This window comes from Eumetopias jubatus, unplaced genomic scaffold (assembly GCF_037043125.1).
Source record: "Eumetopias jubatus isolate StellerSeaLion01/CBP00866 unplaced genomic scaffold, mEumJub1_p1.0 scaffold_2, whole genome shotgun sequence".
NCBI classification, from domain to species: Eukaryota; Metazoa; Chordata; class Mammalia; order Carnivora; family Otariidae; genus Eumetopias; species Eumetopias jubatus.
The window spans coordinates 142314962-142332772 of NW_028274808.1; the positions used below are offsets into that span (position 1 = coordinate 142314962).

The following is a 17811-nucleotide window of genomic DNA, read 5'->3' on the forward strand; positions in this document are numbered from 1 at the left end:
TGAACCAGAAATCAGACCTGATCGCTCCTCTGGCTTCTCATCAAACTCAGAAAATAAAATGCAAACTCCTTTCCAGAAGCTACATAGCACTTGACATTGTCTTTATGTACTCGCTTACTGCCATTTACTCCTCCAGAATGTAAGTTATATGGGGAAGGGATTTGGTCTTATTCACTGCTATATCCCCAGTGCCTACAGAGGTACCCAACACATTACCCACTCAATATTCATTGAGTGAATTAATGAATTTTGCTCTAACAGTAAAGGTGTTGATGAGCATTATGAGGCCCTTACCTGGCTGCAACAAAACTTTGAAACTTAAGGACAAACATGTGTTGTGCTTTATGACAAATGCTCTACTCTTGCAGCTCTTGAACGTGGCCACTGTCTTTTGAGTGGGCTGGCACATGGGCATGGGGCGGCGGGGGGCGAGGAACACGGGCAAAAGTGCAGTGAGAAGTGAAAAAGCAGGATACGTGCTGTCATAGCAAGTATCTTGGTGTGGTTGTAAAATACACTCAAAGGGAGATAAAGCTAGAGAGCAGCAGAGTACAAAGGGTCTTACCAACCCGGCTAAGGACTCTAACGGTAGACAACAGCAATCTCTTCCACTCATGTGTGTGTTTGAGAAAGCTTACTGCGGTGAATACACAGGATGGTGGGAGGGTGGGGTAGAGGCAACAACCAGGCTGGAGGCAGCCACTTTAGGAGGTTCCAGAAGCAATCCAGGCAAAAAACTATGGCTACAGTTAGGATGATACCCCTTTGGGCTCCAGTCTAAACTGTGTAGCCACAAGGCCTCCATGTGTCTTCTCTACTCCAGGCCTGCCTGAATGACAGCTTTGGCAAACTATCACTGATTTTGCAGATGTTTCTTTCTGAAGATCTTCGGTATTTCATCATCTACAGAAGTCTTTTTTTTTTTTTAAAGATCTTATTTATTTACTTGAGAGAGTGAGAGAGACAGAGCACGAGCAAGCACAAGCTGGGGAGAGACAGAGGGAGAGGGAGAAACAAGACTCCCCGCTGAGCAGCGAGCCCAATACAGAGACTTGATCCCAGGATCCTGAGAGGATGACCTGAGCCGAAAGCAGACGCTTAACCAACTGAGCCACCCAGGAACCGCACCCCCCTTTCTAAAGTCATCTACAGAAGTCTTATTCATACTTCTGACCTCTTTTTCTTTATCCTTGTAACAGTAGCCTGAAATACAGTCATTAGCCATTTTTGTTCATTACGTGGTGTCAACTTTCAGAAGACTTTATATACTCTGAGCTGGTCCAGTAATAGCCATGAGGTTCTCGGACGGCAAGGGGCAGAAGTGGGCTGGGGCCCTCCCGGGTGCTCTGTAATACACAGCCACCTCCCTTTTCAGGACACAGGAAGATCTTTCTCCTCTTTCAAAAGTCTGTACCCCTTAATGGACTGGTCAAACTATTACTGAGGTCAGGAGGCAGATGACACACATTATCCCCCAACTCTTGCTGTCTTGCCTTTAAAGTAAACCTCTTTCTTTAAATGGAAATCACTGCTAAGAACTCCAGGGCTTAATTTAGAAACACCCAAGCCCTTCTCCAACCTCTTCTGCTTCTGCTCCAATGAGACTCTCCAGTCTTACGGAATCCTAATGAGTTTTGAACGGTAAGACTGCTTTTAGCAGTCAGTTATAATAATGTACTTTAGGAAGAGAACTCCTCCTACCACTTCCACTTGCCTCAGCTTTTAGTAAGAATAAAATACTTTCCTCAAAAATTTAAAAAAGGGAACCATGACCAGGACCAGGGATTAAGTGAACATAGTATCTATTTTTATTATGAAACATTAAATTTTGACACATTGCTTCATTTGCTTTTTAAAAATCTATTATCTGATTTAAACCTATTCAGCAAAAATGCCAATAAATTATATAAATCATAGTTCGGGTCTTTTTAAAACTAGATCCATAATATGTTTCATGACAATCAAATAACGATACTAAACCTGAATTGTATGAGCTGTTAATTTGTAATGTTTTAAAGTTTAGCTTAAAATAAAACCAAAACCAACCACATGCAAATACGCTGTTGCAAGTTTCTGAGAAACGCCCTCCTCACCTGTGTGTCAGAATCCTTCTGTTTCTTCCCTGACGTACACAATTCAGCCAGATCAGGTGTCAAGGCACTTGTCCTAAACTGTCTTATCCTGCCTCCTAGGAGTCACATTGGATGGAGGGCTGATGATATCCCCCGGCCTATGCCATCTTGCCTTTAAGTAAATCCATTTCTTTAAAGGGAAATCATTAGCTAAGAAGCCCAATACTGAATTTAGAAACAATGATTCCAATACACATTAAATCAAATGTGTTAGTACTTAAAGTGACATATTCTGAAAAGTGAAAATAATAGACAAATACAGAACTTATGTAAACAACCAGTAAACTAAGATAAATAGCACTGCCACCACATGCTTTAAAATGGTGTATTTTTAGTGTCTGAAATTCTTTGCAAATTATCTTTTGGGACAATTCAGATGAATTTCAATCAAAGATGTGAGTTCTGCAAGAAGTTAGTTTTAGCGTGTCCAACATGGGTGGCATCATTTAAAAAAATACATCAATAGTCTTATTAGTGAGTGTTTTCCACTTGGGTTTCTAAATCTTTATTTTCTGTGGAGGCAAACCAAAGCACTGTCTTAAGACTCCATCTTCAAAGTTATAATACAATCTCTATCATTCCTAGAGATCTGAAAGCTAGATACGACCCTGGTCCTTGCCATCATCTTCATCTTCATCTTCCTCATCATCCTGGTCTCCGGATTCAAGTTCATCCTCTTCTTCTACCTAAAGGGAATATGCACACTTATCATTATTAAGATTTGATCACTTCGTATTGAACACATATTGACACATAGTCTTTGATAAATTCTTTATTCCAGTAACTGTAGATTACAAGCCATCTGATTTCCTTGATTTACTGCTCAAGGCTCTCTGGCATTTTTTAAAAGATTTTATTTATTTATTTGAGAGACAGAGAGGAAAAGCACAGAGGTTGAGTGAGAAGGAGAAGCAGCCTCTGTGCTGAGCAGAGAGCCCAACTCGGGGCTCGATCCCAGGACCCTGAGATCATGACCCTAGCCGAAGGCTGATGCTTAACTGACTGAGCCACCCAGGTGCCCCCTCTGCCATTTTTAATATGAGATGAGATGTTACAGGTTAACTTGCTGACAGGTGACCATACCTCTCTACATACAAATGTGGATCAAACATACAAAAGAGAATGGCACATGTGAATGATGAGAGTCTTGTGACCACAGGAGCAAATCAATTCACTAATAGGCTCAAAGCCCAAAAGAGAACAGTTAACAAATGCTGGAAACTGTGCCTGTGTGTCTTAAGTCGATTCACCGAACACCATGAAAACAGTGCGGACGATCCTGGATTCATGGACCTACGTATTTACACCTGTGATACGGATATGGAGGCATAACATTGCCATGCTACAGAAGCGGGCTGGGTTCTTTAAAATATACCGTAAATCATTTTTGGAGACATTTCGATCTTACCGGATGACCAAGTTCCTTGAGTTTATTCTTTAATGAAAATATTTTCTGATCCTGATCAGCCAACAGCACCAACAGGTCATCCTGTTCTTTTTTAGAATCTGTAATATCCATCTCGAGCTTGTTTTTCTCATTTTGTAAAATAGCAATGGTACTGTTCGATGCATCCAGCTGCTCTTTAATAGCGGTTCTTTCCTCAGACAGAGCCTTAATTTCATTCTAGGAAAAGAAAGGGGAAGATCAACTAATCTTAGTATTCACTCTCATAGGGTTTTTAACAAATAGGTTCATTCTTTTATTTTTAGGTTCATTCTTTCTATGACAATCTGAGGGTTTTGGGGGGTGGAGGTTTTGGGGAGAGAACACACACACACACACACACACACACACACACACAGAAACACACACACACACTCCTCCAGTAACATGAGAATTTATGTTAGGCCACACACCAAAGATGGTTATTGTGAAAAATAGAGTTTAACATCCAAAAAATAGTTTTAAGTAGCTATTTTTCAAAAAAAAACCTAAGAGATAATACCATTTCAGATAACCGGAGGAATAAATAAAGACACAAAACATTTTACAGGAAAGCCTGATGGGCATAAGAATTAGAACTCAGGTTAAAAAAATTTTTTTATCCCAACTTCATGCATACAATCAAATGGGAAAGAAAAGTAGCTGCAAATAAAATCCATGGCTTAAAGATAAAATAATCCGACCACAATCCGAAAGGCACAATCACACATTATCTTCTCTTTTCCATGGTTGTATTCGTGCCTTTTAGTTTTGTTACTTTTACCTCATTCTTCTCTCCATGTTGCTTAATCTGATTTTTCTGTCACATAGGCTGGCAGGATCTATTGTGCCTGCGTCCTTAGCCTAATGGAAAGCCTACGTGTGGCTTGTGTTTTAGCCAAACCTGTACTCTTTATTTCTTTTTAAAATGTTTTTAGAGGGGCACCTGGGCGGCTCAGTCGTTAAGCGTCTGCCTTCAGCTCAGGTCATGATCCGAGGGGCCTGGGATCGAGCCCCGCATCGGGCTCCCTGCTCCGCGGGAAGCCTGCTTCTCTCTCTCCCACTCCCCCTGCTTGTGTTTCCCTCTCTTGCCCTGTCTCTCTCTGTCAAATAAATAAATAAAATCTTAAAAAAAAATGTTTTTAGATTTATTTATTTATTTGAGAGAGAGAGAACACGAGCGGGAGGGGCAGAGGGAGAGGGAGAGAATCTCAAGCAGACTCTGTGCTGAGCGTGGAGCCCAACACAGGGCTTGATCTCACGACCCTGAATTCATGACCTGAGCGGAAACCAAGAGTCAGACGCTTAACCAACTGCACCACTCAGGCGCCCCTGTACTTTTTATTTCCTTTTGTGATGAGAGATTGACAAGAAAATTGAACTTTCGATGATCTCTGCTTTCAAAGTACATTCATACACATTCTTGCTTTATATATGCGCTATCAGTATTTGAAATGGCACTTAAAAATCTCCACTTGTACCATCCTCACTCACCCAAATAGCAATGCACACGTTGTGAGCGAAAATTACACCCTATTAGCTTTCCTCATACATCTAAAGATTTGAGAAACTACATGAAATCAGATCAAGTCTCTTGGAGTTTATGTCATAGGCTATGCAATAAGTAAAAGCTCCACCACAGAGCAACCTTCAAGTCGTTCATGTCCTGTAGCAACACCGACAGCCGGCCATCCCCATCAGTGGCCTTTGCAGTCATTCCAGCTCCACTCTCTCCTGGTGCGGCAGCTGACTTTGCCTCAAGGTAGAAATTGGAGAGGGGAACAAAAAAAAGTTTCTTTAAAGCACAACCAAGGTGAAATCCCAAATGTGATTTAATTTTCTCGCTATTTTGAAACTGTATGTCCAGTAACCGAAAACAGAATTCCTTGTGTACTGACACACACTACAGCGCTCTCCCTGGAAGGCCGCGGTGCCAACAGTGGAGCAGGGCGCTGGGGCTGAGGCAGGAGACCTGCGGCATCAGATCTCAGCCAGCACGAAGGAGGCTGGGTTAGGCAGCCTCAAGGTCAGACCAGAGCAGTAACAGCACTTAATAAGCAGAGAATAGTTCTCAAAGCCCTTTCCTCACAATTATTTCTGTAAGTTAAGTCCACACTGTTAGCTCAGAGAGGCAGCTGGGGAAATTGAGCTGAATGCTATTAACTGGTGAAATGTAAAGTTGTTTTTTTTTTTTTTTTGGCTTTTTAGATTTTATTTATTTGAGAGAGAGAGAAAGAGAGAGCAAGCATGGGGGGAAGGAGCAGAGGGAGATGGAGAGAAACTCAAGCAGACTGAGCAGAGCGTGGAGCCCGATGATGTGGGACTCGATCTCATGACCCTGAGATCACAACCTGAGCCAAAACCAAGAGTCAGACACTTAACCGACTGTGCCACCCAAAATGCAGATTTTCTTAAGTGCTCTAGGAAGTACTCCTAAATCATGGTTTTCCAATCTTTCCCTGCCTTTTTTCTACAAAGAACTGGGAAAGAGGGTGCTGATGTAACAAATACCTAAAAATGTGGAAGGGCTTTCAGAATTGTTAGCGGCTGGAAGAGCTTTGAGGTGCATGTCAGACAAAGCCGAAACTGCCTTGAAGAGACTGTCGGACGTTAAAGGCAATTCTGGTGAACGCTCAGGAAAAAAGGGGAATTAAGAGAGAAAGCTTCTAGGGTCTTGGAGAAAACGTATCATCATGAATAGAATGTTGGTAGAAATATGGATGGAAAGGTAGTTTTGGTGAGGCCTCAAATGGAAATGAAGAACATGTTACTGGAAAGTAGAGGAAGGTGGTCCTTGTTATCAAGTGGCAAAGTAATTGGCTGAATTGTGTTTCAGTACTTTGTAGAAAGTAGAGCTTATAAGCGATGAACTTGGATATTTTGCTGAGGTGATTTCTAAGCAAAGTATTAAAGGTGTGGCACGGTTTCTCCTTGATGCCTACAGTAAACTGTGACAGGAGAGAAATAACTTGAAGAAGGAATGTTAAGCAAAAGGAAATCGGAACGTGAAGATTTAGAAAATTCTCAGCCTATCCCTATTGCAATAAATGACAAAGCATGTTCTGCTGAAATACCAAGGACGCAATCAACCATTTCAGCAGAAGCTGGAATAGAGACAGCATGATCCAGGAGGGCCTTCTTGTCTGATGGCTTGGATCCCTGTGTATGACATGGTTACTAAGAAGGCTTTTGACAATTCCAGACCAGCAGAAAACCTGCCAGCTTGGATTGATGGACTGAAGGGGACACAGATGGGATAAAATACAAAATACCAGCAAAATGAACCATTAAATAACTGATTACACGGACCTGGGGAGTCTGACTGTAATGTGGCTGCCACCACGGCCCAGAAGCCTATGTGACTAGAACTGTGGCCAGTAAGTCACCTAAAGGGAAGGTGCTATCCTCTCCGACACATTGGCTTCTATTACAGAGTGGCTGAGAAATAACATCTTAACCTTGTGTTTACTATCTTGCAGGGAAAAAAAAGTAATAATTAACATACAAATGTTTCTGTTTTCTGTAACAGCTCCTGCTTTTCTGTCTGCAGTTTGGTGATCTCCACAGATTGTGAGTTTAACTGTGATTTTAATGTTGCCAGTTCCTAGGAGACAAAAATAATTGAGTTGTAACATGAAATAGCATTAATTTCAACAAGGAAATGTCTATTTACAGGAAGAAATTTAAAATTATTTCCTTTCTTGGCCCCTCTCTTTAAAAATCACAACCTCCAAGTTTCAAAATCTAATTCTAAAAAAAACTATCCTTGAACTTTGGGTTCAAGATGGAGAATTAAGCAAGTTCCTTATACATATTCACCTCTGCTTCTTCCTGGGATCCCATGTAAAAAAAAATCATAAGGTGGGGGAAGAAGGGAAAGAAGGAAGGAAGGAAGGAAGGAAGGGAGGGAGGAGGGAGGAGGGAGGGAGGGAGGGAGGGAGGGAGGGAAGGAGGGAGGGAGGGAGGGAGAGAGGGGAAGGGAGAGAGAAACCCACAAAGACAAAGAGAATAAGAATAAGAGCAATAAAATTGGAGAATTTCAGAAAGCAAATGGCAGTGGTAACTGACCGCAGCACACCTGAGAAAGCTAAAAACCTAAAGTGATGTTCCAGAAAGTCGACCTGCTACCTGACTTGCAATGCATGACTACTAAAAGGCTTGGGATCTGGTACCACCAGATATCTCTGGAAGTGTGGGTAAAAATGGGGTCAAAAACAGCGGGGCTGGCTGAAGTCTGCTTAGGAAGACCACGGGATCCCTGTTCCAATCTCATGCATCAGGCAACTGTTCCTCTTCTCCTGGCCAAAGACTAGACATTTATTATTTGGAAAGGCAAAACAGGACATTTTTAGACTGCAGGCCTCCCAATATAGATGAAAGTAGTTAGTACTGTAGTGAAAAGGAGGGAATTAATCAAAAGTTTATATATCATTAATGTTGAAATTCCCAACCTTCTTGCCCTCTCCCCACCAAAAATGCACATAACCATGTTCTTAACCAGGGGAATCTCCCTCACAATATTTGACAATGTCTGCAGACATGAGGTAAATGGTGGGACACTGTCATGCAAAAAGCTCTTTTGTTCTCTGAAAACTTTCTATCATGAACATATGTGGCTTTCCTCTGACTTGTTTTTTTTCAGTTATCTAAATGAATTACATAGACATTATATAGACACTGAGATTATGGACAATATTAGTTTTCTTTTTTATACAGGATTTTACTATATATTATAAGAAACAAAACTCATTTAAAATATTTTTTTTTTTTAAAGATTGTATTTATTTATTTGACAGAGAGAGAGAATATGAGAGCAGGAACACAAGCAGGGGGAGTGGGAGAGGGAGAAGCAGGCTTCCCACTGAGTAGAGAGCCAGCCCCATGTGGGATTCGATCCCAGGACCCTGGGATCATGACCTGAGCCCAAGGCAGATGCTTAACAACTGAGCCACCCAGGCGTCCCAAAATATCTTTTTAATGATGTAAAATTGATAAAAGAAAATAAATTACAGAAAGTAAAAAACCAAAGGCAATTGTCTTCTTTAGAAATATCTAAAGTTTCACTGGGAAACACAAAGAGTAAAATTTTTACTTAGGACTTACAAACTAAGATCATTTATTAATAACTTAATTCCCTTTAATTTTAATACAGTTCTAGTGTAGGTAGACTTCATAAAACCAAAGTGGCATATTAGTTTTCCTCACACGAACTTACAACTTATAAATCCTTAATGACAAATGATTTTTTTTTGAAAAGCTTGACTGTAGAATCTACTCTGGGGTACATGGACATTATCAAAATATGACACAGTTTCTCTGCGTACAATCATTCTTCTCTCAGATCAGCCATGTTAGTGGGCTAGGACCGCATGACTAGTGGAGGAGAAGGAAGTCAGTCCTAGGTTGGTGGGGTTGTTCACTTCTTCCTTTAGTATTACTTTTTTTTGTTTGTTAAAAAGAAACAGAAGAAACATATGTTCCTTTTTTATAAGAAAGGAAGGAAGGAGGGTAGGACAGAAGACAAAGGAAAGGAGGAAAGAAAAAATTTTATAAGGAAAAAACACAACTTGTTTAGGGATGGTATACAAATGAGCAATCTGATACTTTTCTAGGCTTTTCTTCCAATATTTAATTCTATACATAAGTAGTTCTTTTCCTTCTTTTCTGGCTCTTTTCTTGAACAAATACATTTAATATTCTCATCGGATAAAGTTAAATGTGCACTACCAAGTCTCATAGGAAATTATAAATATTACAAATAACCAAATAGGAAAAAATTTAATTTGCTCTTCTAGATATTATAAATCACTACAGCAGAAAAAGTTTGTTTTGCTTTTTAGGTAGTCATCTAATTGAGATATACACAAATTTATTCCATTTTCCAATTCTAAAAACAAACATTCTTCTGCACAGAATGGTTTAAATGCTCAATACATTTAGCCATGCAATTGTCATGGTCAATAGTATATGAAAATTAGGCCTAAGATTTTATATCTTCATATTTGCAGCTTATAAATATACTTAAATTTTCCTTAATTGTTAGTTCACGGATAATCTACAAATAACCTGAGTGAGATGCTCAAATCTGTTATAAAGAACACAATTAAAAAATAGAAACACTTAATAAAAAGCAAAATACCATTACCATATAATTAAAAAACCTTCTGGACTTTCAAATAACTCTCTTCACTATCAAGTTTTGCTTACACTAACAAAGTAGTTCTTAAGTAATGAAACTACACGGCTGTTACTCTACTACAATTAAAACAACACAAACTAGAACTTGGATCAAGCCAGAAAATTACCTGTTTTAATTCTGCAATTTGGTCAGAATCTCTAGCAGAAGCTGTTGCTGAAGACTGTTCATTTGTGCCAGGTGATGCTTGGGAAGATTTCTACAAAGAGCATAGAAATGAACTATGAAATCAATTCAGTCTGAAGAGAGAGGGAACCAAACAAAGCTGTACATATATAAGCTATGCCTTGTAGAGGTTTACCAAAACTTCACACCAACATTTCAGTTTTTATATCCAAGATAAAACTTCAACATAGCACACACCGTCTACAACTTTTCCATAGCTAATAAATTTATACTTATACCAAGTAATTTATTAAATCTAAGCACTCAAGAGGTCATATGGAGAAAGAACATTAAATACAGGTATTTACAGAATGATTTCCATGTATTAAAAGAGCTTTATACGGAGTAGCTCATTTAATTCTCACAATAACAAAACAGATACGACCACTACCAATTCATAGATCAGGAAACAAGTGTAAAGAGGTTAACTAAGTTGCTTAAATTCAATAAGTCAGAAAGTTGAAGCTTTAGACAGTCTGACACCAAAGCTCATATTCTTTTTTTTTTTTAAGTAAACTCTGTGCTAAATGTGGGGCTCAAACTCATGACCCCGAGATCAAGAATCACATGCTCTACCAACTAAGCGAGCCAGGTGCCCCCCCAAAGCTCATATTCTAAAACCTTACTATGACACTTTGGCTTAAGAGATCCAGGAAAATAAACAAGCAGGATAATGAGAATTACTTTTGACCTCTTAAATTTTTTTTAACATTTACTCACCAAATTTTCAATCAGAGAGTCCTTTTCAGCCAGCTGGCTTTGTAAAAGTTCTTGATTACTTTTTAATTCTTCTATCTCTTCTCGTAACCTACCAATTTCTTCTGGTTGAATGCCATTCACCTGAGTCCCATCACTGTAAGAACCTTGATGCTGATTATCTTTTCCTATTAAGACAGGAATAAAATTTGAAAAGCCAGCATGAAACTTAAGCTTTTCATTTCTTGAATGAAAAGATTTAAATATAAAAATATAAAATTTCCTTAATTCAATTTCTTTGGCAGCACTTTTATAAGCACATTTCATTTTTGCAAAACAGCATATTTGATAGAAATGGTGAAGTGATGATATTTTCAGGTTTCTGGGAAGAAAAACACCATAGTCTTATTAAGACTAAAGTGCATGGTTTGGTGATCTATAATTAAGAATTACAGTAGTTTCGGGGCTCCTGGGTGGCTGAGTCGGTTAAGCGTCCAACTCTTGGTTTCCACCCAGGTTATAATCTCAGGGTCGTGAGATTGAGCCCCATGTTGGGCTCTGTGCTCAGTGCAGAGTCTGCTTGGGATTCTGTCTCTCCCCCTCCCTCTGCTCCTCCCACCTCTCTAAAATAAATAAATAAATCTTAAAAAAGTTACAGTAGTTTCAATTCCAATTTGGTCAATAAATATAAGAGAAAACAAAATCCCTTTTAAAACCTTCACAAAGGAGTAGCTTTCTATATGTACTAAAATAACTGACAAATTATAGTTATAAATAAGGAAGTGAAAGAGGTAATTTTTTTCTGAAAATTTTAGTCACCTTCATATAAATAAAACAAACTGTATTTCTAAATAGCTAGCATTCCAATCATAGCACTATAGGATGATACTATTTACAAGCATTTGCCTCTTTTCATGTGCCAGGTAATGAACTAGAATTTTATATATATTATTTCGTTTAATTCTCAGCTGACACAGATGCTATTATCAGTTCCATTTTGCAGATGAGGAGATAGACAGGTTAGAGAAGTCATTCCCAGCTGGCTATACATCGGAATCACCCAGGCAGCTTGTAACAATTATTGATGCTTGGCTCCAACCCCAACTAATTAAATCAGAAACTTGAGTGGGGTCTCTGTATGGGTGGCATTTAAAAAAAAGGGGGGGAGGGCGCCTTGGTGGTTCAGTCGGTTAAGTGTCTGCCTTTGGCTTGGGTCATGATCTTGGGGTCCTGGGATCGAGCCCTGCATCGAGCCCCGCATCTCTCCCTCTGCTGCTCCCCCTGCTTGTGCTGTCAAATAAATAAATAAAACCTTAAAAAAAAAAAAGGGTCTCAGGATATTCTAATGTGCAGCCAAGGCTGAGAATCAATGGATCAGATACTGAAACAGGTAGCAAGAACTTGGGAGTTCAAACTCTGATTTACAAATTTATTTGTTACAGTGATTAAGGTTAGAGAAAGACTAGAGCACAAGAATAATCTACTTGACTCAGTCCACCTCCGGGGACACTGTAATAATTATGGCTAGCTCTACCTACCTAGCTGTACTTTAAGAAGGTTGTACTGATCTTTGTGTTGCTGAATCTGAGATACTTGCTGTGTGACCGCTGTCTGGAGCTGTTCGTTTTGACATTTTAACGTAGAAATCTGCTGCTTTAGTTCCTCAAGTTGCAGATCCTGTGAAACAAAACATAATTCAAGTGTTTTAATTTACACTAATTAGCATTAGGAAAAGGAACAAATTAAAAATCAGAGATTATTTTGCGTCGTGGTGTTAAAGTATTCAACGCTTCCAGAATCACTCAACAATTAAGTAATAATACATTAATGTATGCACCAAAGTCAATTAACATGCAGAACTGTACAATTTCCAGCAAGGCCCCATTAATAAGCACCATGGCACAGCCTGATATCTCACTGCAGTTACTGGGGTAGGGGACGGTCAATTTTAAAAACTCCATTTTATGGTCCATCAAACCACTTAAGAAATTTATACCAAACTATTTAAGAAACTTAGTATATATATACATGCATCTACACTACTTTTAACATAAAAGATAATTCTAGAACAGAACATTTAGAAGGCCAAGAAAAGAACTTCCAACTCTCACCACCCTAATATAACTAGTTGGAATTTGATCTATTTCTTTATCTTCTGCTAATTTTTTCCCAATTCAAGTGTTTTAAATGTGTCATACTCAGTCCATATGTCATTTTGAAGCCTTTACTTACTATTCAATTGTTAGTTCCTCATACTGCTACTTTTTCGCAATCATAACTTTTAATGTTTACTCAGTATCAGTAGATGCAATATAATTTACATTTAAAAGCAACACCGAGGCTGCTTTCCATTTTTCTAAATAATAAATAATATTAAAATAAATATCGCAGTCATATTTTTGTTTTCCTGAATTCTGAAGAATTTCCTTAGGATGGATTCTCAAACGTCATTCAGTTTATAGATAAACATTTTATAGTTCTCAATGCTTGTTGCCTAATTGTCAAATGGCATTTTAAATGGTGAGAATATTTAAAATTAACATTTCTAAAGCAGACTCATTATGGTAATTGTGTCAAATCACTCTTTTCTTCTTCTAAATTAACCATATTTATCAGCCCCAAGTGTAGGCTGTAACATCACATTCCAAGTATTTCTTTTCCATTGCTCTAAAGATATTACATTTTGCCATCTGGAAATGACTCCATATTTGTACTAAAATATAGATGAAAAATCCTAATAACCATGGGTAGTTTAATGATTTAAATCTGAATCGTTAAAGATGATTCTAATTTACTGATCTGCTTATAAACTGAAAAGCTCAGACTGAATGCTAAATATACCACTATATTTTTATTCTTAGAATTCCAATCTCAACAATATAGACTGTGGGGAAGAACACACAGGCGGTTCTCGTTTAGAGAGCTCTACCCAAGCTCTTGCCACACTTGACTGAAGCTATGCAGAGTCAGCAGGGGTGGAGAGCAGTGCAGGGAAGGGGGTGCAACTGCCCCACAGGGACAGCCACCAGTGTACTGTTTTTAATGACCCTAGCATTTTAATAACCTCAGTAATCTCATTTTCCAGATAATACTGCAGCACTTTTTAGGATTCCTGTCAAGGTATATACCACGATGAAGAATTAAATGAAAGAAAAGAACAAGAAACACACTTTGAATCATGGAACACTACATCAAAAACTAATGATGCATGGTGATAACATAATAAAATAAAATTAAAAAAAAAAGAAACACACTTTGAAGAAATGTAATGGAAAGTTTAAGGGGCTCAACACAATTCAAGTGTGGAGGTTCTGGTATCCTGCCGAGAAAATGTCAATTGATGATTTCAAGAGGGTAGTTTCGACTTTAATCACCATTCTCCACTCTAATAAATCAGCTCCCTCTTGTTCTAAGCATAATCTACTCAGTCGTGCAAGATGGAGATCGCAGGATCATATCTGACCCTCCATGCTCCCTCACATCCACATCCAATCATTACCCCATCCTGCCATTTTCATCCGCTTTGGTTTCTACATTTCTCAGGTCTGCCTCCTCTATATAGCACACAGTAGGAGTTTGAGAGTCCCAGTAACACATGCTTTTGAATCCTGTTCCACCAACGACTGAGGGACCCTAGACAAGTTTAAATTCTCTCAGTCTCAGATTCCTCAATTTATTCTTAAATGAAGATATTAACTACTTTGTAAGGATGCTATGGAAATTAAATGAAATAGTGTTTAAATTGTATTTTGTGAGCACTTAGAACACAATAGACAAAACATAGCAGCTGTTATCACCATCAGCGCCCCAGGTCCCTCCCCTAGCCCACCACAACCACCTCTTTCTGGAGGTCCCTCCCTCTGGCCTTGCCTTTCAAATTTCTAGCTGGTGCAGCCACCAAGTGCTGTTCTATGTTCATGCCAGTAACATGTCCTGCCCCTCTTCCCGATCTTTCCTTTTGCCCAGCTTATTCCTAGCTATCCGTTTGGCACTCACATTCTGTTTTCTCCAAGCCCCTGCTCTTACCTAGCTAAATTAGGTGCCTCTCCGCTGCCACATACCTTCCAGGAGCTGCATCACTAGACTTAGTATGTTAGGTGTGTCACAATACCCTATTTGTAGTTTTCTCTCACTATGACTGTGATAGGGGAACATGTCTGATTCATGCCTTTATCCAAAACATCCTGCACAATGCTTAGCACGATATTAAGCTCTCAGTTTGTTGAATACTCAGATAGTTTTGAATTATTTAGGAAAATGAGCTTTACTTTCTGTATCTTCTTGCATATGAAATGCCAGGAAAGATTCTTCCCCAAAGTAGAAAAGTATCAGTACATCAGTGTTTACAATTTATCAGTACGTACTTGTTCTCGAATCATATTTTTGTAGTGAGTCACAATACTGTCATGCTGTTCTAATGTTTTCTTCACCTCTTCTTCTTTTTTATCCTCTTCACTGGATTTATAAATAGCCTTAGTTATCACACCTATAAAAGAAAGCTTATTAAAAATGTATTTTAAGGCGTGCCTGGGTGGCTCAGTCATTAAGCGTCTGCCTTCGGCTCGGGTCGTGATCCTGGGGTCCTGGGATTGAGCCCCGCGCCCAGCTCCCTGCTCAGCGGGAGGCCTGCTTCTCCCTCTCCCACTCCCCCTGCTTGTGTTCCTTCTCTCGCTTTGTCTCTCTCTGTCAAATAAATAAAATCTTAAAAAAAAAAAAGTATTTTAAACATTTAAAATCTGGGGCACCTGGGCGGTTCAGTTGGTTAAACGACCAACCCTTGATTTCAGCTCAGGTCATGATCTCAGGGTTTGGAGATCGAGCCCCGACATTGGGCTCTGCACTCTGCACAGAGTCTGCTTAAGATTCTCTCCCACTGGGACGCCTGGGTAGTTCAGTTGGTTAAGCATCTGCCTTCGGCTCAGGTCTTGATCCCGGGGGCCTAGAATTGAGCCCCGCATCGGATTCCTTGCTCAGCAGGGAGCCTGCTTCTTTCTCTGCCTGCTTGTGTTCTCTCTCTGACAAATAAGTAAATAAAATCTAAAAAAAAAAGATTCTCTCCTGCTCCTTCTGTCCCTCTCCCCACTCACAAGTGCGCATGCACGCGTGAGCTCTCTCTAAAATAAACAAAATCTTTTTTTTTAAGAATTTATTTATTTATTTATTTGAGAGAGAGAATGAGATAGAGACAGCACAAGAGGGAAGAGGGTCAGAGGGAGAAGCAGACTCCCTGCTGAGCAGGGAGCCCGATGCGGGACTCGATCCCGGGACTCCAGGATCATGACCTGAGCCGAAGGCAGTTGCTTAACCAACTGAGCCACCCAGGCGTCCCCCAAATAAACAAAATCTTAAAAAAAAACAAAACATTTAAATCCTATTTTATTATTAAGACTTAATCAGCAAAAACATATGGCCTAACTGCATGACAGATAAGACATAGTCTTTCCAATCTTAATGAATGCCAAAAATCCTTCAATGAACTATAGGCCAAGAGCTAGGAAAAAAAAACCCTACTTTGGGCTGTGTCCAAAATATACATATACAAAATAATCATAGGTTGTTTTTTTTTAAGATTTTATTTATTTATTTGAGAGAGAGAGAGAATGAGAGATAGAAAGCATGAGAGGGAAGAGGGTCAGAGGGAGAAGCAGACTCCCTGCTGAGCAGGAAGCCCGATGTGGGACTCGATCCCGGGACTCCAGGATCATGACCTGAGCCGAAGGCAGTCGCTTAACCAACTGAGCCACCCAGGCGCCCAATCATAGGTATTTTTTAATGAAAATCAATATAAACTTTGTCTTACCTTCAAGTTCTTTTACCAGCTTCGTAAACTCATGATCAAATATCATGTATTCTGGACTGGGAAAGTTTGGCTGTGGTTTCTGAGATGCTCTGGAATACAACTCATGTTTGCTAATAAATCCTAGTTTCTCTATGAAGTTTTCTTTGCCAATCCTCTTCTCTATTAGTTGTTTTAATTTCTCTCTACAGAGATAAGCATATTGAGATGCTTTAAAAAAAATCATAACAAAACATAAAACTTGGTCTACATTATACTTTGACAGAAAAAATTTATCCTTATCACTTGATGACGTTAGCAGGTTGTTTCCCCCTAGCATTTTCCCCTTACTTACTTCATGTAGCTCTCAAGTGAGTTATCATTGAAGTAAATTGAAATGCCCAACAGAAGGGCACATAAGCCTTGGACCAACTGCTCTTCCTCGCCAAGATTTTCTGCAATTTGTCCTGTAAGCTGAAATTTTTTGTTAAGGAGACTAATGGTTCATAGTATCTAGAGTATTTTACTTTACAGTTTGAATTTGACACATATTTTATGTAAGGATTTCTACAAAAGCTTCTATATCAAGCTAAAACAAACATAAAACATAGCCCGAGCAAGCATAAAACAAACAATGGTACCAGACACACACATATATACACACAGCATAAGCATCATCACCACCTTAACAGCTGGAAAAGCTGCAACACAGATGAATTCAAATATTTAGAATGCAGAACTACTTCTCATTAAGAGGAAGAAATAAGAATAAATACTTACTCATATCTTACTAAAACATAAAGGATACAAATGGAACATTGGCCGAATTGTGAAGAAAATGTGTTACTGCAATGGGACAGTTGCTTAGCCAGGTACAGAGCAGCATTAATAATCCAACTCTTGTCTGTATTTTGCTTCCCTGCAATAAATAGATAAGTTGACAGAAGTCTCATTTTATTTTTTTTTCAAACTTAATGTTGCCCTAAGATCCCTCTCCATTTGCATTAAAATATCTTTAACATCTTCTAAAAGATATGTTAGGAATCCACACATAAAAAATTGAACAAGAGAATGCATTCTTGTGTCCTCTATGGGCTGTACTTCCCAAAATGAATACAGAGCAGAAATTAGAATTGATTTATGTTCATAAACATATATCAAGTTATCTAAAATACTACTAGTGGAAAAACCTGGTCTGCTAAGGGAGACGCATGATGTGGATACTTGAAAAAATTTATCAATCCAAAAACACTTTATAATAACATAAATTTGCCTAGATGTTTCAATCAAAATTTTAAAAACAAGTTTCTGATAAAAGGACAAATTCTACCTCCTTCAAAAAATATCGGGAAAAATAAAAAGAAATAATCTCCTGAATTATTTAGTCAAATTCCATTAGAGAATATATTCCCTAACAAGAGTA

General features: G+C 38.8%; 1 protein-coding gene across 2 annotated transcripts in view; it reads right to left on the bottom strand.

Moving 5' to 3' along the window:
* Positions 1–2443: 2443 nt before the first annotated feature.
* The window catches only part of USO1 (USO1 vesicle transport factor), a 98119-nt gene continuing 82751 nt past the window's right edge, over positions 2444–17811 (bottom strand). For both annotated transcript variants that reach the window (XM_028100676.2, XM_028100675.2), the window contains 11 exons: positions 17197–17307; positions 16744–16862; positions 16413–16594; positions 14977–15098; positions 12151–12289; positions 10637–10800; positions 9861–9950; positions 7061–7159; positions 5204–5311; positions 3541–3756; positions 2444–2818 (listed from right to left, as the gene is read on the bottom strand). In XM_028100676.2, the coding sequence (XP_027956477.1) occupies positions 2729–2818; positions 3541–3756; positions 5204–5311; positions 7061–7159; positions 9861–9950; positions 10637–10800; positions 12151–12289; positions 14977–15098; positions 16413–16594; positions 16744–16862; positions 17197–17307 (1440 nt within the window). In that variant the 3' untranslated portion in view covers positions 2444–2728. The remainder of the gene's footprint in view (positions 2819–3540; positions 3757–5203; positions 5312–7060; positions 7160–9860; positions 9951–10636; positions 10801–12150; positions 12290–14976; positions 15099–16412; positions 16595–16743; positions 16863–17196; positions 17308–17811) is intronic.